This window comes from Pezoporus flaviventris, unplaced genomic scaffold (assembly GCF_033815535.1).
Source record: "Pezoporus flaviventris isolate CSIRO_AGI_PZ_B2104156 unplaced genomic scaffold, CSIRO_AGI_Pfla_v1 ptg000045l, whole genome shotgun sequence".
In the NCBI taxonomy this organism is placed as follows: domain Eukaryota; kingdom Metazoa; phylum Chordata; class Aves; order Psittaciformes; family Psittacidae; genus Pezoporus; species Pezoporus flaviventris.
The window spans coordinates 22,129,121-22,153,063 of record NW_026892593.1 but is presented as its reverse complement, the minus strand read 5'-3'; the positions used below and the strand labels follow the sequence as shown (position 1 = coordinate 22,153,063).

The window sequence follows — 23,943 nt, the reverse complement described above, 5'->3', positions numbered from 1 at the left end:
CCTCTCAGGGTAAGGCTTCAGCATCAGCCTGGAGCAGACACCTGCCGGGCCCAGCAGCCGAGTGCTCCCGAGTGCAGCGTACAGTCCCCCAGGGTCCCCCGGTGTCTCGTGTAGGGAAAGACAGCCGTCCCTCCGGTCCCCGGGCTGGGGGAGTCTGGCCGGGAAGGATGGGGGGAAGGAGGGACGGAGGGAGGGGAGAGGGAAGGAGGGAGGGAGGGAGGGAAGGAAGGAGGCGCCCCCTCCCTCCTTCCCCCCGCCGCGCACCCGGGCTCCTGCGATGTGGTGAGTCACAGGCAGGTCAGGACCGCGCCGGAGGGGCGGAGGGAGCCGAGGGGACCGGCTGATTTACCGCTGGGAGCCGCCACCAGCGCGGCGGAGGCGCCGGAGGGAAGGGCGCGCAGAGCCGCTCCGCAGCCCAGGTGCCGGGCGGGAGGCCCCTGCTCTCCGGGGCGCGCAGCCCCAGCCGACACAGGTAGGGACGGCGTTGCGGTACTGGGATGCTGCGTCCGGGGGGGGCGGAGGGGCCGCGGGGCGGACTGGCGAGGGCAGAGCGACGCGGGGTCGCGGAGGTACGCCCCGCCCCGCCCGCGCCGGGCAGGGTGAATGGGCGAGGAGTTCAGGAGGGAGGGAGCCAGCCCGCCCGCCGGGGTGCAGCGCTCGCCCCTCCGGCTGTCGTGCCGGCGCGCAGCGCGCTCCGCTCCGGTAAGGACCGAGGGGAGGACGCGGGAGCGGAGTGAGCCGGGGGAGGGGGTAGGACGGGGAGCGGCCCAGGTGCTGTGTTCTGCCCCGCCCGATAACTTCGCGGGAGCCCGGCGGCCGCCGCTGCCCTCCCCGGGGCAGGCAGGCGCCGCGCCGGGCGAGTGCCGCGGGGCAGGTGAGCCGCGGTGCGGGGCTGCCCCTGCGTGGCCGGGCTCCGCCGGATGCCCGCACCGCAGGACGGCCGCCCAGTCGCCGCCGCGGGCAGGGGCAGGACAGGGCGGGCGGAGCACGGTGAGCGCTCCAGCGCTGCTCTCGGCGGCGGCCGCGCTGGTTGAGCGCTCTGCGCTGCGCCCTTTCCTGCGGGAGCCTCCGCGGGCGCGGCGGGAGCGCGGAGCGGGGCCGGAGGCAGCAGCGCCCGCGGCTGTTTAGCGGGGCTTTCTGCAAGCGCGGCGGGGAAGTGCCCTCTCGTGAACGGTGGCTCCGAGGTGAAGGCTTGTGGTGGCCGGTCTGGCAGAGGCTGTGAGGCTGAGCTCTCGGGGTGAGCTCTCAGCATTCCCTGAGCTGGGGACTTGTACTTTGTGGCTGCATAGCGTTCGCAGCCTTCCTCGCACTCGTATTGCTGTTTGGCCTTTTTTCAAATATTTTCTTCCATTTTTAAAAGCATAATTTGCTTAAAACGGTAAATAACTTGCGCTATAGAATGGCATTCCACACTGTTTCTGTGTCAGCGTTAAACTAGGTGGTCTTTGGCTTTATAAATACTCGATGCACTCCTGAGAAATTGGAAGTTTGGCACATACGTCTTAAAATAGGACTTAATAATCAAGTGACAGCGATGTTTAACAAACTGTGCGTTTGTAACCTGTAGGAGGTTATTCAAGCTGCAACGCATGCTTTTCCCAAAGAACTTACGCCATATGCAGTAGTTCATTTGCTTTCATCCTACAGGTGCTTTCTGCATTGTCCACAAAAAAAAAAAAACAAAAAAACAGCATGGTGATTTTTTTCCTCCTTTTTTTTTTTTTTTCTGAGATCTGAGAGGTTTGGATTCATAATCAGGCAAGATAAAGTGTCTCGCCTGCTTCTCTAAGAGCTGGTTAAATGTTTACAGATCATACACTGCGAGAGCAAAAAGCCAGCCTTTGGCAGGAGCTGCACACTGAAAACAAAGTAAGTTAGAGAATGACTGTCTCGCTTGTTCTTTGTGTGCCCTAATCCTTCTTAGCACTGTCGGATTCTTTTTGTGACTGTCTTCTAATGCAAATTGAATCATTTGGAGAAAGGAATATTGTGTAAAACATTCATCTCTCTATTTACAGAAAAGGGAGTCAGCTTCTTTGCCTTTTTGGTGGGGAGGGAATGAATTGTCTTTTTTTTCCTATAGGGCTTTCTTGTCATTCCTCCAAAGGATAACCACTGCATGGCAGTTCTTTACTGGTAAACTAAATTGCACATGTGGCTGGAGTGTGGTTCGTGGAGGTGCCGTTTGCTCCGGGGAGATGGCAGTGCAGCCTGTAGATGGCCGGGAGCACAGTGAGTCAGGGCAAGCCAGCCAGGAAGCCAAAATTCAGCAGAGGTTCAATGAACAGCTCATGAATGCAAAATTGAGTGGCAAACGTTGTCATCCCAGGACTGCCTTTCCCATCCTGATTTTCCTGCATTTATCGTTTTCTGGTACCTTAACTGATGACCTGTAACCTCCTCCTGCTGGTCCAATGCAATTGAAGGGGCCAACCCACCTACTCTCATTCATTTGTGATCTGCAAGGAACTGCTTTGTGTTTTTCAACTCGGAGGAGAAATTCAAAGGCTGCTGCCTCCCAGATCTAGCTTCCAGGACTTCAGAGACCACCTGGCACAGCTGGCTGCGGTGCAGGAGCAGCAGCCTTGCCTTCACAGCCGCAAAGGGAACCTAATGCCAGCAGCATGCTGCACTGGGGTAGCTAACTAGCCAGAGCTATGGCGGTGGGAATCCCAGGCCTCAGGGTGATATGCTTTGTACCACAATTGCTTCGTGGTGGTGGTGTGTCTAGATTTCATTCACTTCAGGCGGAAAGCAAGGAGAGGTTCTGCATCTCCATGTGTGTTTGTGGATTATGTAGTGTAAGGAAGATCTTGCTTGGGCTCTCTCAGCACTACAAAAACACACATCATCTCAAGTGAGAAAGCAATAGGGTAGCTGAATAGTGTTCTACAAAACTACAAGAACGCAAAACCCAGGAGGGAGTTCCAGGATCTGTTTAGTGCAAAAGAGAAGGAATGGGTTGCAGTGTGTGGTGTTTCAAACAAACCTTCCTAAGATTTTGGCTGGCAACCACACCTCCGTGGCTGGTTCCTATGAAACCATTGCATCCAGGCTTCTCACTTCCCTGTTGCTGCCTCTCTGGCTGGCCTTTGGGCCGAAGTCACAATTTCATGTTTCACTAGGCTGTTACCCTCAGCGGAGCCATCAACCTGGGAATCTTGTCCACCATGGCCACAACCTGTGATTTTGCCTTCCACAAGAAGGCTGTAGCTGGTGATTAAACCCGTGCGGCTCCCCACTGATAGTCACACCACGTGGTCCTGAGCAGCACACAATCAGCAAGGAGGCAGGACCACGGCTCGGGGAAGACTCTGCAGATGGCACCTCTTTGCCATGGCCAAGCCATGCAGGTTCTCTTGTTCTCTCCTTGTAAAAATGTTGTGTTTCTCTTGGCAATGGTTCTAACAAATCTGTATATCATACATAGCGACTGATGCAAGCACGTTCGCAGAAGCCATTTTTAAATCAGTTTCCTTACCCAGGGGAAATGTAGTATAGACAGGGCCTTCAGGAAACGAATAATTAGGTGACCTTTTTCCCCCCAGAATATCAGGTCTGTTTTATGTAGAGCTGTTTGAAGTCACACAAATTCTCATTACTCTCCAAATCTCTAACCTTGCCTTGTTTAAGATACCTTTTAGGAAATCAAATCAGTGTTTCAATCTAATTTCCAAAGGCATTCAAACACATGGTATGTGTGCTAACTTGTTTCCTCTAGCATTAACAAATCTAGCAAATTGCCAAGCTATTTGCCTTCAGGAAAACTATGATGTCGTACAACTAGATAGAGGTGGGTTTTTTTCCTCCAATTTTAAACATTAGAAAAATAAAGGAGAGGTAAAGTTATCAGACCAAATTGGTCTAGGATATAACTCTTTTGAAGGAAACACTGTTCCCAAGTAGACTGCCAACTTTTTTGATCTGTTCTGAGACCTTTTAGTCATGCTGTGATCTTTTTCAGCCACTTGATGTAGCTGGATGGTGACTGAGTCCCCTTGGCTCAAATGGACTTTCCTTGAATTAGTTGTGATTGAGTATACCAAATAACGAAGTGGAGAATAGAAGTGGAGATGAAGAATTTGAGGTGTTTATAACCCTCATATTTTAATGAGAGGCTGTGTGCAAGCAAGGAAGTAGTGAATGCCCTGAACCCTCTCTTCCACCTTTCCCTGTACACCAGTCTCCAGGGAAGCAAATGCCTCAGAGCGTTTCATTTTTCAAGCAGGTGTCAATAACAGAATAGTTTCTGTAATGCTGAGGAGTTTAATAAGCTCTAAATACTTAAACAGAATACTGTTTTTTTTTTGCACCCCACAGCTCTATGATAGTCTTTTGTGCTTGTCCCAAGAAAATGAACATGCAACTGGCCTTTTGAATGGGAGGCAGCAGAAGGAATCTTGTTTGAATTCATGATAAATTTGGTCACAAATGCATGCAAAAGGAAAATTGCTGAATGCTTTCAGAAGATTTTCATTTTGCTCAAGTGTTCACGCTGTGGCCATCACCATGGTATTTGATAGCTATCCATTTTGTTGTGCGCATTGTAGCTTTAACCTCTCTCAGAAGGGTCACATCGGCATATCTTTATTCCTGTAGTCACAGAGAAATAACAATTTCTATGTAAGTTGCCTTCCTCTACCATAGCTCCTTCATTTTGACGTTTATCCAGCTAAATAGTATCAGAATCTTTTTGACATGTGCGGGTATCATTTCTGTGAAGGCTCAGTGACCTAGCTTGATAAATTAAAAAAATCAGCAATATAACTAAATATGTGACATTTATTGAAATTCATTCTTTGCATGAAGATACTTTCTTTCAAAAATATTGAGAATAGTAAGGGATTGCATCTGCAATTTGATTAAATCTGCAGTTGTTACCATTTGCCTTCAGAAAATTGATTCCCTCCCCTCCCTGTCCCCCAGCTTGACATGCTTATTGATTAAAAACTCTGCACTGGCCTAAGCCAGCACATATTTGTTAGTGTTTGTGTGCTTCCCATGCAAGTTTGGACAGGCCATGGAAGCCAACTCTATTCCTAAGCTATTGGAAATGGTAAGGTTCCTTAGCAATTGTTTTAAACTATATGATGACACATCTTTGAACCCCATTGTACAAAGGAAAAATACCTTCTGACAGGAGAGAGATTTCCTGTTTATGTGTGTGTTTGCTGGAATTTAGCCTTCCCTTGTGTGCTGGCCGAGTATTTTTCCTTTTTTTTGTAATCCAAAATGGCAACATGGCAAGTCACCTTCAGAGTTTATTTTTTGGACAGGATACAGGTCTTTTATTTTCAAAATAGCATGGTGCTGGAGTTGATGATGAAGCAAGCATAGAGGCCTCACAGTTACACTTCTACAGGCAGAGTCAGTTAATTGAGGCGGCACAGTTATAAAGATAGCTAGATTTAGGCCATAAGTAATTAACTTTTATTGACAATTTTATACAATGTAAGCTCCCCACTTCCCACACGGGAAGTTTTTGGCTTCAGCAGAAGATCTTTCAGCATAAGGATACGAAATTTGCCAAATGTGTGATTTATTTTATAAAATGGCTAGAATCACAGCTTTGGTTGCGCTTTAAGTGAGTCTCATAAAAACCTTTGTGAGCAAAGAGGCCCAACAGGTGGCCTCCAGGCAAAAGCCCAACTGCAGGAGGATTGCATGCAGTACCTGAAGGGCCTTCAGCTGTGTAGACATGGGCAGGTGACCAAGGAATAAAGCATATATAACACCCCTGCCTCTCACTCTCTGGGGTGCCTAGGTTTGTGACATTATAGCTTGCCTCCACACCCTACATGCCATAGCTGAACCCCCTTCAGAAGGGAGGGATGGTGTTATGAGACTCAGAAAGGCATGTTGCCTGTAAATGCAGCGAGTCTGGACCACCCTGAATTTAGGCAGTAAAGTTATAGTTATTTATTAAATAGAGTGTTAAGGCTTCTGGTTTGCTTCAAATGATGCTCATTTTAAACAACTGTCTGGGACTGGGAGAAACCTGGACTAATGGACTGATTACGCCAAGCATTTGTTAGGGCTGAGAGCCACATGGCCCTGGTGTGGGATGTCCGCGCCCAGCCCCAGCTGTGCCGCTGCTGCCCCTGCCCACATCTGGCAGAACATTGCCCATAGCTGAATTCCAGTCCCTCTATCACCCACCACAGTGGCTCGGACCTACAACACATGTGGATCTTAAGCAACTTCTTGCTTTTTATACCTCCTTCTGTGGTTGTGCTACTTGCCCGGTAGGAACCGTGAGCAACACTGTGGCCTCGTGGTCGTCCCTGGGAGTTCTGTCACTGACTCTCCATGGATGCTGGGTTTAACTCTGCCTTTATGTGTGTTTGCACAGTATTGGCAAAAAGATTTCCTCTCCTTCAGCTTTAATAGGAGATTGAAGCATCTTTTTCCACATGAAATTTTTCTCATTAGTATTTTACAAATTGATAATTCCTGCAGGAATTATTTATTTTTGTGGAAACAGAAGTCCTTTCTGAGCATGTCTAAAGAGCAGGTGAAAATAATTACCAGCTACAGATAGAATTCCAAACTTACTTATTTTCCCCTTATTTTGGTATAAAATATTTGTTTCTTTGTTTAGTTTTTAGTGTGTTTGAGCTGGATGCTGAACCTCACCATTCATTTACTTTTTTTCCATATTGAAACTATTCTAGCTCGCATGGTTTCAGTCTTGGTAGAGGTCTGCTCTGCCATAAGAATGTCTGGAGACATACATGTTATTTTGTCTGTAGCATGAGTAAGAATGCTTTTTGGATTGTTTGGGCCAATCTAAATCACTAGAATTTCAGGACCATTAGAGATACTTACTAAGTCACTGTGGTTGGCTTCTCCCCCACTCACACCCTGACCATGGATGATCCTATGAGGATAAAGGTAGAAGGTTTCCAAGTAATCCTAGCTTTTAAGAAAATTCCCAAATCTGTGGGTTGTCCCACATGCATGACTAGGGAAGAGCATGTTTTGCTCCATAAGATGAAATAACTTCACAAGCTTCACCTGTTTTCAGATATGTGTTGGGTTAACTGAGGCTTGGATTTCTCTTTAAGACTTATGCAGCCAAAATTGTGTTAGGATTTATGTTATGGAAACTGTATATCCTTTTATCTGTTATTATATATCTCCATATCTGTTATGGGTATTATTATATCATTTTAATGTGTCTTCGTGACATGTTTCTTCTCATCCAGAAATACCAGATTTTCTTAGTTAGGTCTGAGAAAGCAGGATAAAGCAGAGAGGCATCTTTGCTGAAGACAGTGAAAGGTGTTGGTAATTGAATTCATGTCAAAAGTTGATTAATTGCTCTTTCCTAATGTTGCTGAAAGTGTTAAATGAATTGCTGGAGTTATAGTCAGTTTTTCTGTCTACTTCTAGAAAATGGGTACTCATTTTAAATGTTGTATATTACCATCCTGCAAAACCTTTGCTTAAACTCTAGGTTTATTGCTTTTGCTCTTTGGATTAGAGGCTTATCTTTTTCTGTTAATACTTGGTATTCAGTATCATTCTTATAAATGCCCAAAGCTGCAGTAAAAAATAAATAATAAAAAAAATAAAATCACAATATTAATAATGCATTAAAGAGTAGGTAGAAATCAAACAGTATTGGACTCCAGTGAAGCAGTGAGCCAGTGTGGAGCTCCCTATGAGGTTAGGGACTTCTGCAGCAGAGAAAATAATCCAAATTTCACTCTGAAAAATGTGTTTACCTTCCATTCAAATCAGTGAAAAATGTTGTGCGTGTTTGAAGATGCAGTTTAACCCACAGTAGATGACAGAAAACTTTATCTTAACTGTTGTTTAACCCCTCTGATAAAGAAAAAACTTTGGCATTCACTTTGCTGTTGCCTTCCCATATGTGCTCAAGGCCAGAGTACTGCATGATAATGAATTTTATCCTTGTTTAAGTTTGCAGTGCTTCCAAATATTAAATGGAGTGTTCCCTCAGCCAGGATGCAGGTGCCTTTAGTTAAACTCAGGCTATCTGGATCACCTTCAGTGGAAATTATGCAGGTGCTGAGAACAGGTACAGGACCCACAGTAGTACTATGGCTTTATTTCTATGCTTTCCTTTGTTTTCCTTATTTCATAGTATTTAGTGTTTATTAAGTATATTGTAATCTGAATCTGAAATTCCCAAATGTCTGGTTTTCCTGGTATTGCAAGCACTGGCCTTACATACGCATCACCAGAGAACATGACACAGTGGCAGAATTTCACTGTATCATTTTGCCTTCCCAGAGGATTAAATAGCAACTTCTCTGGGGTTGTCCTCTCCTCTGACATTGTCTAGATCTTGCCACATTGCCACCTTGGCTCATTGGTCAGATTTCCACAATGGGAAAATCCTACCGAAGATACTCATCATAGGAACCTTACTATAAGTTTTTGAACTATTCTATGAAATTTAATATTGATTCTGTTCATGCTTCAGAACTGCAGTGTGTTAAAATCCCATTACATTTTATTTTCCATTAAATCCCATAGAATTCAGTTACTATTCTTTATATCGAATTCCATTGGATTTTTTCCCTTATTATTCCAACCTTATGTATGCAAAAGAGATGGATTGCAATGCATGTCCGTTTGTGAGAAGGGGATAATTCTCTCCCTCTCCTGGTTATATTCAGACAGATTTGACCAACGGCAGTTATCATTTTTCCTGGATAGCTATGGCAGGCTATGTGAGAGGAGGAGCTCTGAATGCAGAGCGTGCTTGTAGCTGCTGGGAGAGATGAGAGCCAGGCAGGAGGGTAGGTAAAGTCATCACAGTGCACATGAAATCACAGAAATCATTAATGACCTTCTAATTGCAGAACTGAATCCCACGGAAAACACCGTGCAACATCATTATCAGTCAGAAGGACTGTTTACCAGTTCTCTGGAGTTTTCTTTCCTTCTGAAAACACATTTACGAAAATAAGTATGTGTTTGTTCTTCAGATGTAAGCTGCCATGATAAAATCAGCTGGGGGAGAGAGCTCAGAGACATCTTTGCTGCTTCCTGAAAATTACCGTGTGTTTTCTTTTCCTTTGTTTGTTTTCAAATCAAGAGGTTTTCATATAGCATGCTTTGAAAGAACTCCTTTTATGCAAATAATACCGCACTTCTTTTGTAAACTAAATACAAGGTGGGCCAACCTCTGCCTGCAGATAAGCACCCATGGCTTCCAAAGTTCCCCGAACTGCAGCAGGAGGGCTTCCTGCTTATCTCAGGAGCCTATGAACCCGAAATCCCTGTAGGGCACTAAAACAAGGTAACAGCCAGTGAATTGTTTTCACAGTACAAAAAGCCTTTCAGGAAGCAGCAAGGAGCAATAAGAGATGGCTAAAGAATAAGAAAGTACCACTTTCCCATCTGGAAAAGGCAAATCTAAAGGTAGGTTATTTACCAAGACCTCCATCACATGCTATTAATAGGGGTAAAAGCCCATCAGTCAAATATTTGACTAGGCATGGTTTATAGGGATTTCAAAGACATATGAAAAGATAATGCCTGTGTCCATTAGCTAGTTACTTGGAAATGCAGTGTAGGTTAATTCAGTCTTTCTTTAAAGAGTAATGATTATCTTCATTAACAATATATAAGATTTTTAAAGATTCACTCTTCTGCACCTATCATCCCTGTTAAGTTATGCCTTCTACATCTCAGTATTTACCTTGTATCATCTATTGCTCATTTTAAATGAGGTAATATTGAGATTCTGTCATGTCCACAGATCTTCTGCCTTCCAGGCTGTTTTAAGCACCCCGTTTTCTAGTCCTTAGTCAGCTCAACTATCGCAGAAATCAATGAGGATATTGTTTGCATGAAGACTGTGGAGTCAAGTCTTGGAAAAGGTGGCAGCTTCACAGTAAAGGAGTATAACTTACACTGACAAACCATAGGTTCAAGACCAGGCTTTTGTGTGACAGTCCAGTTGCATAAGAGTTTAGATCTGCTGCACTGTCATCCGCAACAGCTGTATCTTGTTCAAATTTAAATTGCTCAAGTGAGTAATTATTAATGGCATGAGTAGTCCAGTTTTTTATCTGAACAGGACATACCTGGTGATAATATTTTAAGGAGGAGCAGGTGTGTAAAAGAATGTGTTGAATTAAGTGGTATCAACTGCTTAACAAAAACCTCATGCTCAGAAGCAATTGTAATATACAGTTGTACATTAAATGATGTTTCCAATTTTATCACTGCCATTTTATTTTCCTTCTGGATAAGCAGACCAAGCTTAAAATTATGGGTAACATCCAGACAGGCTGCTTTGGCATCTAAAATAGGGTTTAGAGTGAGTTCAGGGCATAAGTCCAAGAAAGGGATCCAGAAAGCTAACACTTCCTAGCCATGAAGCTCTCAGGTGCTTAGACTAACTGGTGTCTGGGCTTTGTGCTGAATATTCCTTGGATCTCACCTGAGCTTGAGTTCCACAGAAGAAAAAAATCACGTGGAGCAGTAAGAGGCCCTTGGTCCTGGCTGGGTTACAGCTCCCAGCTAAGCTCGCTTGCAGTGCCCAGACAGGGTGGAGCCAGCCACCACAGACGGGTCCCACTGCTGACAGGCAACCTCTAGTCCCATGCTCAATCCTCTCTTTTCCTGCTGGCCTATTCTGCTCTAAGGCATGGGGACCACTTTGCCTGGGAGGATTCACATCCCTGCCTTCCACTGTTTGTCTGCATGTTCCCACCAGGACAGGAGGAGAAAAGCAAGGAACGGCCATCGGAGTGGGATGCTGGATCTCTCATGGCAGGAGGGTGCAAGCATGGGCTGCCTACACCCCAGGGAGGGCAGGTGGCAGAGAGGGGCAAAGCCAAGCCCTAATCTCAGGTTTAGATCTTTAGCCAACCTGTTCTTGTGGGGGTGAAGATCATGGTTTCAAATCATCCTTTTTATGGCAAGCACTGTCCTACAGCTCAGCCTTGCTATGTTGTGCCTGTTGTAAACACCAGCGCTAAGCCCTTCATATTTTGGAGGTGTTTTGTAACAGTAAGCTAATTTATCCTCATGTCACCCCTATGAGAAAGGTAAATACTGTCTGAAGTTTGGAAACAGACTCTTTGCTTATCTCACAAACTCCTTGAATCTGGCTCCAGATTTCCAAGGGAGACACTCCAGGATCTGAACAAGTCCAAACCCTGGTACCAGGCCCTGTACAAACGAGAACCCCAGCCGGTTGCACGTTTAAGTTCCTCTGGTCTCCCCAGGATGAGGGGAGGGGACAGGCTGAAAGGAAGTAAATGAAGCAGCTGAAAAATACGTTCAGAAGGAAAAAGACAAGGCCCTATTAGCATGTAAAATCTCAGGCTGCTCAGCCATCCCTGAGCACCTTCTTCAAACTGTCGAGCTTTTCAGCATCTCCTGAAGGTCAGCATGATATTTCAGACTAAAAGCTGTGGCTGACAGACCCTCACTGAGGGACATCTGCCAAAAACCAGGAGCTGAGGCTGCTCCAGATCAGCCACTCTGCTGATTGCAGCTGTGACACCGTTGCCTCTGGTGAGAGCCAGGATGTCAGATAGGCTGGTCCCAGGCCATTTCGGGATTTATGAACACCAATACCGTAAAGTCCTTGGAAGCAGATCATGAATCACAGGTTCACAGCACAGCAGCAGTCATGCCAATGAGCCATCATTAACTCAGTTTCTAAACTGAGTGAAAGTAGGGCATCAGTTAAAGTGCATTGCAATAATGTAAACTTGCAGTGACAAAAGCGAGGTCAGCATTAAAAAGAAAAGGTCATAACCTCCTAACCAAACACAGATGGGAAATGAACACTATCCTTCACATTGCTCCTCTTTGATTATCAAAAAGCGGCTATGAAGCTAAGTAGACCATCAGGTTACTAACTTTGATACCAGGTAAAGGATGTGTTCTGCTAAGCTAAGGCATAAATACAGACTTGCTTTTATTTGCTGGTTTACAAACAGAATCTATTCATCTTTATTTGTGGCTGCTCTGAGAGTTTGCACTGCTTTTTTTTACTTGGGGCACAGACCACCAAGTTAGTTTGCATAGAGGCAGTTAGTGTTTGGCAGGGTAAGTTATCTCAAACACAGTACTACATGATCATGGTTATACTGCTTGTGGAGCCAGCTTGGGCATGGAAAGGGTGCAGCCTACTTTCTAGCACTAAAGGTAATACATGTGGACAAATCACAGTATCAGGCCAGCGGGCTGTGCCAGGCCACACTTGTTCAGCAGCCTCATAAAAGCTCCTGGATGCAAGGAGGAAGCTTGGAGGCAGCCTAAAGGTGTCTGTGCAGGTACACAAACGGACCTTTTCCCAGTTTCTCCTTTACCTGGATAAGCCACCCTGCTGAGTAAAGGAGAGCTGACAGTCTCACTCCAGCCCTTGGGTGAACTCTCAGTCAAGGAGCCTAGCTCATGTGTACAGATGAGCTGCTTTCACTGGGGCTCTGCGCGAAGTTTGACCGTGACATCTCATCTTCATGAACAATGTATCAAACAAGGCAGCAGCAACCTACTGGAAATCCTTGACCCTAGGTTTTGTCACCAATTTGCCTTGTGGCTCTTGGAGACACATTGACTGAGAAGGGTGAAGTCATGGCACCCCGTGGTATGCTTTATGTGCACCCGTGGAGCTGAAAAGCCACTGCCTGAGGCTGTCCTGCTAGCTCTTTCAGAGGAAAAAACAGAGCCAGCACAATTTCTTTTGCTTGGTATCGTAGGTGTCTGTACCGCACCTGGAAGGAATTCAGGGACTTACTGGGTTTTAGTTGCTGTTATTATTATATTTATTGTATTTACTATGTCATCAGAAGAAAACTGGATAATTTGGTATGCATGTAGATCCTTCGGTACAGTTCTTATGTAATTTATTGTCACCATCTATTGAGGCACAGAACTTGTTATATTAAAAAAAAAAAAAGCCAACATAAAAGAGATTAATGCTTGCCTATGAAGAGTTATTGTCTCAGGGACTCCTAAGAACCATTATCACCAAATGACAATTAAACTGCAGGAAATGCCCTGCATCAAGATTGTTCATAATTGCTGTTGGAACATTTAGATCAAATCAGTATGCTGTCTTGGTTACTCATGGGTATCTGCCTTTTAATCTTTTTCATTTTATGACCCATGCTATTCCTTTAATTATCACAGTATGGAAAGCTATTAGCTTTACAAGACAGGAAAGGCTTCCAAAATCTGCTCTGCATTTCAATACAAGAATTCAGGTAGATGGATATTATAACCAAAAAGCATAAAGTAGAAAATCTAAGTAAGTGCTGAGAGTAGTTAAGGGATTGAGCTAAAACTTGTGCTCGCAGCCAGGTTTGCCAACTTGGCTCTTCACAAAAGGAGGAGCTACATTCCAAGGAAATTACACTGTCCCCATTCCATACTGGCAACCACAAAATGCTCAGATTCATGCAAAAAGTTGATCAACAAGATTGACTCAGAAGTACAAGAAAACTTCTTTTTCCTACTGTGAGGTGTACTTGCATCTTTACCTGAGCTTGTGTGACTTCCTCTGTGAGCCAGGCCACATGTCTGCATTTGTCTCAAGTAGCTAAATTCGGTAAAGGTCTTTGCATTGTTTGTGCATTGAGAATATATTAAGAGATTAATTAGTCTGCCCAAGCAGACAAAAAAATGGGAGGGAATTAGTGAATTGGGTTAGTGTATTCACTAACCTGAAGCAGAAGACCAGCGTTACCCTGTGTTACTGGTCATGACATGTAAAATAACAAGCACAGAATGTTATTCTACACACACACACCCCCACCCACCCACCCAGCTCCTTTTCTACTTGGACTAAATAAGATGTTCCCATATCAGTTGTCAGACTGAATTATTTGCTGCAGGTACCAAGCTTACTGCTAGAACTGGATTTATTTTATTACCAGTGTAGTGATAATGGGCCACAATAGCATCAAAAGTATTTTCTTAATGAATGTCCACAATTGCTGACTTGCATTTCAGATGAATGGAGTAGATCAATACTGTTGTGTTGTTCGAAGTTCACTTTCTATTTTCCTGCCACACAATATAATATTTTCACTCAACAATAGAGTAATAATAAAGTCCTCCCATCCTTATACATGCAGATGTGGAAAGCTGTCCTCCTGTGTTTAAAGATCCAAATCCATCTGGAAATATAAGCATGAAAAAAAAAAAGGACCTACCTTATTGTGGGTATTTCCTCCCTGTTCTTCAATTATTCTTTGTGTATTTTGAACTTCTTTTTTGGTTCCTGTTCTTTGTGGAATTGATTTCTCAGCCCTTAGAATGAGTACCGCTTCCTCACATGAGAAATTTCCCTGAATCACAACAAATGCTATATACCAGCTTTTAAATTAGCCTTTTTGAGCAATCTATAGCTCTTGATCTAATCCACTCATTTGTAATATAGTGGTGTTTGCTGAGGCTCATTATGAAAGAGCCTGTAGCACCATTGTAGCCCATGATAGCAGAAGATGATTAAATAAATCCAGTTGTGCTACAGACCCAAGACATGAGTTAGCTTCAACATGTTAAGGTCTGAAGCAAGTTTCAAAGAAAATACTCTGTGCTTCATTGCAGTGCAGGACACCTACAGAAAATTAATTCTAAATGAGTATAAGAATAAAATATTCTCCACTGAGAAGGATGGGTTAGTGTTCTTGTGCTCTAATGCCTGGTAAAAATAAACCTGGCAGACAGTGAAAATGCTTCAGTTGGTAGCTGCTGCAAATTTCAACAGTATGTTGGACCCTGTAATGGACCATATATATTAAAGAGTATATTTTATGCAGGGAGAATTTAGATTCTTTTTTCATGTTTGAATGTTGTAAGAAAAGGATTACAGATCATTTGAACATGCTAATGAAAGCAATTTCTTCTGACACACCACTGCACTGAATATGCAAGGGAGTTAATTAATGGTAGACCCTCCAGAAATTGCCTAGGCTCTGTCCTGCCTTCCAGTTCTTCACCATCAGCAATCTGCACACACACTTACCTCTCGGAGTACCGTAGAAAGCTCTCAGTACTTTTACGAATGAATTCGTGACCTAAATCACAGCTACTCAGTCCTGTGACTCTGTTCACTGGGAAAATGCATCATGTTAGTGTATGTACCATGCTGCAAAAAAATTATGTTCCCACCCTAGTCAGCATGAGTACCCTAAACTAGAGTTGAAACTAGTGCTGAAGACAAGGGAACATGGATTTGAACTGAGATTAGCCATTTGAAATCAAGTTGTGGATCATTTTTATGTCTGTTGCTCACTTATTCTCTCAAATTTCCTTGTTCTCTCTGTTATTTTAAGTAAAATTAGCTAATTCAGGCTAGCAATTCTGGCTTAAGAACATTTTTAATCTGTGGACGTAGAGAATATGTGCAATTAGTAATTGAAAAGTCTGATGAAGACATGTCCACTGTGGGCTTAGTGTGTTGAAGCTAATGCCAGTGCTGTGACAGATTTGCAACAACAGATTAAACTGGATGGATGGAGCTGTTATCATCTTGACTTCTCATTTGCCCTGTCCCGTTAAATGATGCTGCTGTCTCCATGGCAGGGCCACTGATCCACAGGGAATCAGGTCCTGAACTGGCACAGATTTCAGATCAGGGTAGAAAAGCAAACAACTTTCAGGAGCAGTTATCACTAGGGTTATCCTACATAAATTTGCCAGCATGAATCTGTCAGAGCCCAAAGTAGCAGGATGTACTGTCCCACTGGAATAAATATAAAACTATACTATCACATATTTCTTTGAAGAGGGAAAAGGCTACCATTTGCTGACAGTAGTGATTTTGAAATATAAAGTAATATGGCTCTGCTGTTACCTTACATAACTTGTCTGAGGACTAAATCTGTTATACAAACACGCTCTATGTGGGATATGCAGGACCCTGTCATTTCCTTTTCTGTAATAAAACAAGGAAAAATGAAATGCCTCAAACTTAAAAATATGCCTTCATGTCAGTATGTTTTCTTGGCTTGTGCAGACCCATGGAGTGCTTTGTGATCAGAGTCAAATGGGACCTGAGTTGCTGAAATGAGGGCTAGGAAAACAAGCATGACTGTGTTTTCTGGCTTCATTGCATACGACAGCTTGAACATTATTCCACAGTAAGACCAGGCCTGACTTGTCAGTACAATGGCAAACAGTGTGAAAGAGAGACACGATGTTCAATATTTACAAATTATCACCCAGGCCATAATTAGGGAGAATGAAACTTGTCGGGAAAAGTTTGCCATTAGGAAGCCGTTAATGGTGCACAAACACTCAAGACCAAGCCTGGTGGGAAGCATCAGCCATAGGACTTGATGTTGCCAAGCACAGTAATATGACACATCATTAGTAGCCACTTGCAATGGTTGACCAAAATCCATTTTCTCATCAGTTACACAAGCTACTGTCTGCTGAGGGATGGAAAAATGAGCACATCATGACACAGGCTTTGAAAATATCTCTTACAAAAGGAATAATCCATCCACAGCTATTGCTTGCTGATAGTTATCAGAGGCCAAAGCTTGCAAGTCTTCTGTAGACACATGAAAGACACACTGACACACAAGTCAGGGGAAGGTCACAAAAGAATGAACAGCATCCATCATTCAAACCAGCTACAGAAACAAAGGGATTACTTGTTTTCCTTCTGAAAGTGATAGGCAGCAGCTAGTTCTTTGACCTGTACTCAAAAAGTATATTTGTAGCCTAAGTATTTGGGGTTTAATTCAGCAGAATTCTAGGTGCTTAAGTTCACTAAAACTGCATTTGAGTATGTGCTAAGGAGAACTGGGATTGTTGAAGAGAGGTGAGACTGAATTTTTAACTTTCCCTAGTTCTCCTTTACTTCAGGGGGCATTCAGGTAAAGTATGTTTGCAATGACCTGGTATGAAGGTTACAAAAAAGCAGCTCTGCACTGGAGGTTGCAGCAGTGCAATAGAGAAAGACCCTGGGGTCAAACTGAGGTAAAAATAGGCACCAAACGTCATGGGAATCTTACTGAGGAACAGTGGAGTTCAAATGGTGTGAGCACTGTGAAAAAACAAATACCTAAAAAAAGGAGTTGCATATTGTACTTTTCACATAACTCCTTTGTTCTCCCGAAGCTATAAATGTCTCACGGTTAGAACACGTGCCTTCTGATTTCAGGCATCTAGAGGAAAGATTCAAAGTGTGTTGGCAACAGGCATTGTGAGGAACCATCTTCCCTAGAGCTGCCTATAAATATGAGCCTGAGCTTCCCATAGGTGCAAATCAGCAGATTTCTGTCTGGGAAGATGCTGGAAATGCTTCAAAAGCATACAAAGGAAGACACAACGTTGGAGCTCAAATATGAGAGCAAAGATGACTTGGTTTTCATTTATTGCTCATATTTTCCTTCCTGAGGTGGTGAAATACAGTACCTATTATTCCTGGCATCCTTTGTGTTACAGTGAGTCCCACCCTTGCTCTTGCTGTTAGGCTTTTTGGTTCCAATATCCTGCTGAAGGATTCTAAGGAGGAATTTTCTGTCTCCAGAGCACAGTTTCAAACCAGTACTGTTTCACCAAGTGCAGGCAGAGTAGCCTATCTGAGGATACTGGCCTCACATCCCAAGATGTGGTTTGAGGGAAAGAATAAGTCAAGATGGTATTTCTGGCACTAAATGTCTCTGTAGTGCACACTGGCATTTGCTGTTGGACAGCTAGGGATATTCTTTCTTGGACACTTGAAACAATGGGGAGGATTGTAAATTTGAAGACCAAGGGGCATACTGGGTGGAAAATCTATTTGGGAACACATTAAAGCAGGAGCATAGTCCGCAGTACACTGCAAAAATGGAAGTGTCTGTCAGGTAACCTTGCATCCTTTTTCCTGTGTTGGTCATCAGCCTCATCTAACTATTGTCCCACCTACTGTTTTCTCTCTCCACTGCAGTCCCACCTTTGTTATGTGGGTTTAAACTTGTTGCAGTAAGTGATATGCCTGCCTCCACATTGTGTCAGAAATGGAGCACTTTTGGAATTCTCTTCTTGATCTAGTATTTTTCAGAACTCGTTGGCTTGTCAGAGTTGAATCTGCAAGAATGCATCAGTTGTAGCAGTTTTCTTGGGTGGAAGTGCTGGCTGAAGGAGGCAGGCAGTCACAGCAGGCTCCCGCTCCTCCCACTGCAGGGACCTTCCCCGGCTGGCATTCCCTGGGAAAGCAGGGATGTGAACCTGGTTGTTCTTGGATCCGGTGTGACTTCTGGGTGTTCCACACAAACTTTGAAAGCTCTTGGTTTCATCTCAGTGCGGAGCAGGAAAAGTTCTGTACCAGTAAGAAGTTTCAGAGGATGAGAAAACTGTTTCTTGCCCTGTACAATACGGAGGTCACTGCTCTGGGGCTATTTTCTAATTAGAGCAGTCTCCCAGCTCTTTTTTATTATTGTTTTATTTTCTTTTTATCTTAAATCCATGTTTGATTTGTTTCCAGGATTCTGTTATCACTAATATCAGAAAATGTTGTTGAATTAAAGGAAGATCTTCATTTCTCAGTCGCAGAAGTGTGACTTGTTCTTACCAGCTAATACTTGCAAATAGCCTGATTTTCCGATTTTTATCCCCAGCTCTCAATCATTATTCTTATCAGGTAACAGGGAAGAAGACCAATTCTTTGTTTCCAAAGCCTATTATTTTGTATAATTAATGAGGTAATCCACAGAAAGAGTTCTATGGACACTGAAATAAAATATGACAAGGCAGGAAGGAGAAATATTATATTGATGGACTGTTTTAAGCAATCTTGTGAAAACACTGAATTTACACACAGCTGAAACAGCTCTGGTCTGTAGTCATATTTTCATTTTTCGTAGCCTTAATGAAGTAAAAAGTCAGTACGTATTCCTTTTATTAGTTTGTCATTTTGAAGGTTGTCTATTTTAAATCCTTTCAGTAATCATAAGTATTTTTTTATTAGCCGCAATTGCTTAACTATAGCAAAAGTATGTGATCATATTGCTGTTAGAAAGTATAATTGTTTTCTCCATGGAGCATCTAAATTTGGCTTAAGAACTGTGTCATGGCACTAACAGAAAACGTCTGGTGTGACACGGCATAGTGTGGACACTGCCAAAACGCTCATAACCACAGTTCATTTAATTGATCTATGGAAGGGGTGAAATATCACACTAGTCATCTGCCTTTGGTTTTTCAAGCCACATCAAACAATTGTGTGGAGAAGTAAAAAAACGAAAGAAAGAAAAATGCTAGGTTGTTTGATTTCATCAGTTAATGGCTGTAGGTCACTTGATATCCCTTTGTTTACAATACAGTGATAACGCCTGTATCTTGTAAAGGTTCACCAGAGTGACTTACTGCTGTGGTACAAGACCTAAAATAAAACTTATACATGTCAGGCACCACATGATGCGTAAAATATTCTAATATATTACAAAACCTTGTCAACACTAGGGAAAATGGCTATTCCAAGAAGTAGATCTGGCTGAAAAAAACATTCTTTTTTCCAGACTGGGCCCTCATGAAAGACAGTGATTTGGGATTTCAAGGGAGAGAGAGGAGGGTTTCTTCCTTTGGTCTGGTGGAAAAAAATCTCTTACTTGGTTAATCAAAAATGTCAGCAGAATAAAGAAGCCCACTTCCAGCTCAAATCTTCACATAATTTTGTGTCTTTTCTATTTATCATTTTTGAGCAGCTACACTAAGAACTAGCTCAGCCCCTTGAGGGACGTGCCAAATGTCTTAAATCTGCACACCAAAGTGCTACAACTGCTTTGTGTGCAGTTGTGTCCTGAGTGTCCTGAGCAGCTTTGCTTTTAGCTACCTGTGCACCATCTTGTTCTAAACCCTATCAGTCATCTGGTTCATTGCCAGTATGGAAGCAGTCATCTCTCTTCTGCTGTTGTACAACACACAGAGGGGTTTTGCAAAATTTATTGTAAGAAAATCCTTCTGTGGATTGTTCTAAAAGCAGTGAAATGTGTACCCACAAAAACCAGTAATTGTAAGAGTTTCTAGCACAAGCCTATTAATTACATTAAGCAATATTAGAACACTTTTTAAACTGAAATAGTTGTGCTAATAAATGCAGCCTAGAAACAGATTTGTGTTGACTGATAAACTGGTGGTTCAGTATATGAAATGTAATCACTCCTTTCCTTTAAATATATTTTGACAGATTAAATCTCTGACAATGAAGCCTTTTACTCCGTATCCTTCTGGGTTTATTGTATTCCTGTTTGCCTTGCTGCAGAGGAGCCATGGACAATGTAAAGAAGCAGCTAAAAAATCAGAGATGAATTTGACTGTAAAATATGATCTTCCTAACTTCATCGCAGAAACTCCGATTCAGAATGTAGTTTTATACAAGCGTCATGTTTATATTGGAGCAATCAACAAGATTTATGTACTAAATGAAACCCTCCAGAACATTTCTGTATACAAGACTGGGCCCATTTTGGAGAACCCTGACTGTGCACCGTGTGAAGACTGCAGAGATAAAGCCAATCTTTCTAACAGCGTATGGAAGGATAATGTCAACATGGCACTGCTCTTAGAAACTTATTATGATGATCAGCTCATCAGCTGTGGTAGTATGTCTGGAGGCATCTGCCACCGCCACATCATTCATCCTGACAACCCTGCTGACATTGAAAGTGAGGTGCACTGCATGTATTCTCCCCGGGTGGATGGAGAACCTGATAATTGTCCTGACTGTGTTGTAAGCACTTTAGGAACCAAAGTTTTGGTGACCGAAAAGGACAGGTTTGTCAACTTCTTCGTTGGAAATACCGTATCTTCCACATTTCAACCTCCCCGTGTGCTGCATTCAATATCTGTTAGAAGGTTAAAAGAAACACAGGATGGTTTTGAATTTCTCACAGATCAGTCTTACATAGATATCCTTCCTCAGTTCCGTGATTCATATCCCATAAGGTATGTCCATGCCTTTGAAAATGATCACTTTGTCTATTTTCTGACTGTCCAGAGAGAATCTTTGGACTCCCAGGCTTTTCACACTAGAATTATCCGCTTCTGCACTTTAGACTCAGAGATGCGTTCGTACATGGAAATGCCTCTTGAGTGTATTTTTACCGAAAAGCGGAGAAGGAGGTCCATCCGAAAGGAGGTATTCAACATCTTGCAAGCTGCCTACGTAAGCAAGCCTGGTGCAGCTCTAGCCTATGAAATGGGCCTTGGGTTGAACGATGATATTCTCTATGGTGTTTTTGCACAAAGCAAACCAGACTCCTCCGAACCGACCAACAGATCTGCTGTCTGCGCCGTCTCCGTGCGAACCATCAACGAGTTCTTCAACAAGATTGTTGACAAGCAGAATATGAAATGTCTCCAGCACTTTTATGGGAAAGAGAGCAAATACTGCTTGAACAGGGTAAGTGACAATTAATTTGTTGCATTTTGGGATTCTCCTCATCTCTTTGCCTACTCCATTGCCAAGTAGCCATCTCATCAGTTTCAGTTACAGAATGTAAGCCCCTGATCATTTCAGATTACTTGGCACTGCTACTGATGAATCTCGGCAAGGTTTAGTTCTTGTAAACTGAGTATGAAAATCACTGAGGTCCATATTATGGAACTAAAAAAGTATTAGTGGAACGGGAAGGGGGAGGGGGGGAAATCCTGGGTTTTTTTGTTAATTTGTAAGTAATTGTGTTTCTTGACAGTGTGATGCAGATAAATGGAATATTTAGGCAGTTATTTCTTTTAATATGTCAGAAAAGTATTCAGTAACATTCATATCCATGTGCACTGAGGAGTCCCTGAAAGTATCACTCATATTTTAAACTATGTTAATGCTGAATCACTGCCCTCCTTTGAAAAAAAAAAATGAAAGAGCTTGTTTGGAACATGCCATGAAGAGCCAAATTGTAATTCAGTTAGTCATATTTGATACAGAAACAGTCCCACAGAAAATAGTTTTCTTAATGAAAGAAAGACCTATGGAAAGTGTACCTGAATGAGGATACTGGTAGTCTCAGATGGGAGGGTTGCCTTTCTGTACACTATATTTGGGTGATTGCTGCTCTCCAGCCATCTGAAATATTGTGAGTGAAGGCAGCACAGAAATGATTTCTTCCCTTCTGGCCAGTGTCTGTGCCACTGTCAGTCTTGTGAGGAAATACAGAATCTGGGAGTCGGGTACTTTTAACATTTATTTTGAAACTTGAAACATTAGAGCTTTGAATTGTACCTGCTTATGCCGCAGGGCCTTGTATGTCCTCTCTGGAAGCTTTCTTTTCTCAAATGCAAGAAAACTGGAGCTCATAGCTGGCATGCTGTCTTCTACCAGAGGGCAGGGCCAGAGTCATTATGATGGGGCTCTGCTGAGCCTCACAAGCCAAGAGGAGGCTTGTGTCGGGATGGAGCAACAGTGAAGGTGGATGGAACCTATCATGTCCCATTGTTGGGATGGCTGGAGTGAGGGTGAAAACAGCAGATCATCACCCCAGTGCCACCAGAGTCCTCCTCAGCACAGCTGCCCAGCATAGGGCATCAGGACAGGATGCTGACACATGCCCTGGTTGGAGGTGGAAGTGTCTTGCATGCTAGAGAAGGACTGCTTGTCACTGCCAGGGGTGAGACAGGGTGGTCTGGGGAGAAGCATCCATTACAGAGCTTCTGTGGTGCCTCCTCAGCAGCAGAATGTGCTCAAGGTGGGATCCAGCCCAGTCTGAGCTTCATCACCACAGGGGGACAACTGCTTATCGCAGGCTCCAGGTGTTCGACACAGATATAGGCATCACCAGCGGATTCTGATACAGCAACCACAACAGGCGTAGCATCTTATTCCCTTTCTTTGGGGGGAAAGGCAATTTTCAGGAGCTAAAAGCCAGTTAGCAGACATTTAGCACAGTAACTTCTTATCTTTCTTCACTGTTATTGCTGTCCTAATTTTTCATTTTAGGTTTTACCATCCTTTTTAAAATATTTTTCAGTTCATTTTAACAATGAATATTGTTCTTCTCTGAAAGTACTTTTTTCTCCTTATTCCTGGGGTATTTTATTTGTGAGTGACTGTCTTTAAAGCTCGTAGCCTTTAACTTATCTCATTCTGTACTTTCCTGTACACCCATTTGATAAGGTGATCTTTTCGTAGCAAAGTATACCATTAAAATATTGACAGAATAATTTGCCACTTTTCACATGCTAGGAAGTACTTTCCTGTTTCAGAAGCTTTTCCAGGGGCTGCTGCTGCTTTGCATATCAGAACTGAATGTCTTATACTGCAGACATGTTTGTTATAGTCGCCCACTTTCAAGAAATGCCATCAGAAACCTGATTTCTGCTGCATTAAGCTGATAAAGAGGAAAATGTTTCTGTTATTTCTTGGGGTTCCTTTAAATGGCATAAAGGCAGGCAGAATTTTTGTCAGGATTGTTTTCTAAACATTGAAATATCAAGACCTTCAAGGTTTGTTGTTCCATTTCCTTTGCTTTATTCCAGAGGACTCATTATGGCTCCAATAAAAAGTGTCCTTTGAGTTTTTTCAGGTTTTAATTGGTTAAAAAGGCTGGCAAGTATTTGCCAAGCATCCTTTATACACCTGTTTTTCTCAGGTGTGTAAAATAGACCTACAAGGTTGGAAGGTGAAGAAAGAGAAAGAGCAGGTAGAAGGAGGAAAGCATGTTATTTCTTATGCTTGTGTCAGGAATGTCAAATCTGGTCTTCCTTGATTTTGCTGGAGATAAAATAATAATGAAAGAGTCCCAAACCCCTCAACTCTTCTTAGGCCCTTTTTTTGTATATTATAAAAACGTACATGAGGTTATAACCCATTTTTCCCCTTTTGTAAGTCATCTTCAACTTAAAAGAAAGCTTTTATAAATTGTGAGAGTTTGTCACAATTTATTTTGTGAGAGAGTTTATTTTGGCAAATTTCAAAACCTGCTTTTTGTAATGTAGCCAAGATGATCTTTCTCTTTGATGTCGAGAGAATGAAACCACAGAACACTGATGCAAGTGAAAGGCACT

General features: G+C 42.9%; 2 protein-coding genes across 8 annotated transcripts in view; both read left to right on the top strand.

Moving 5' to 3' along the window:
- Window positions 1-272: 272 nt before the first annotated feature.
- Window positions 273-23,943, top strand: part of MET (MET proto-oncogene, receptor tyrosine kinase) — a 93,017-nt gene continuing 69,346 nt past the window's right edge. For 4 of the 7 annotated variants that reach the window (XM_061467669.1, XM_061467670.1, XM_061467665.1 and 1 more), the window contains exons 1-4: window positions 579-702; window positions 1,732-1,869; window positions 8,692-8,774; window positions 20,129-21,343. In XM_061467669.1, coding sequence (XP_061323653.1) covers window positions 20,144-21,343 — 1,200 coding nt within the window. In that variant the 5' untranslated portion in view covers window positions 579-702; window positions 1,732-1,869; window positions 8,692-8,774; window positions 20,129-20,143. Of the gene's footprint in view, window positions 473-578; window positions 703-1,731; window positions 1,870-8,691; window positions 8,775-20,128; window positions 21,344-23,943 lie in introns of those variants that run through there. The other 3 variants (XM_061467668.1, XM_061467666.1, XM_061467667.1) reach the window with 3 other exon arrangements.
- LOC133276393 (brain acid soluble protein 1-like) lies at window positions 604-1,128 on the top strand. The gene has a single exon (XM_061467101.1). It carries the CDS (start codon window positions 604-606, stop codon window positions 1,126-1,128), a length of 525 nt encoding a protein of 174 aa, XP_061323085.1.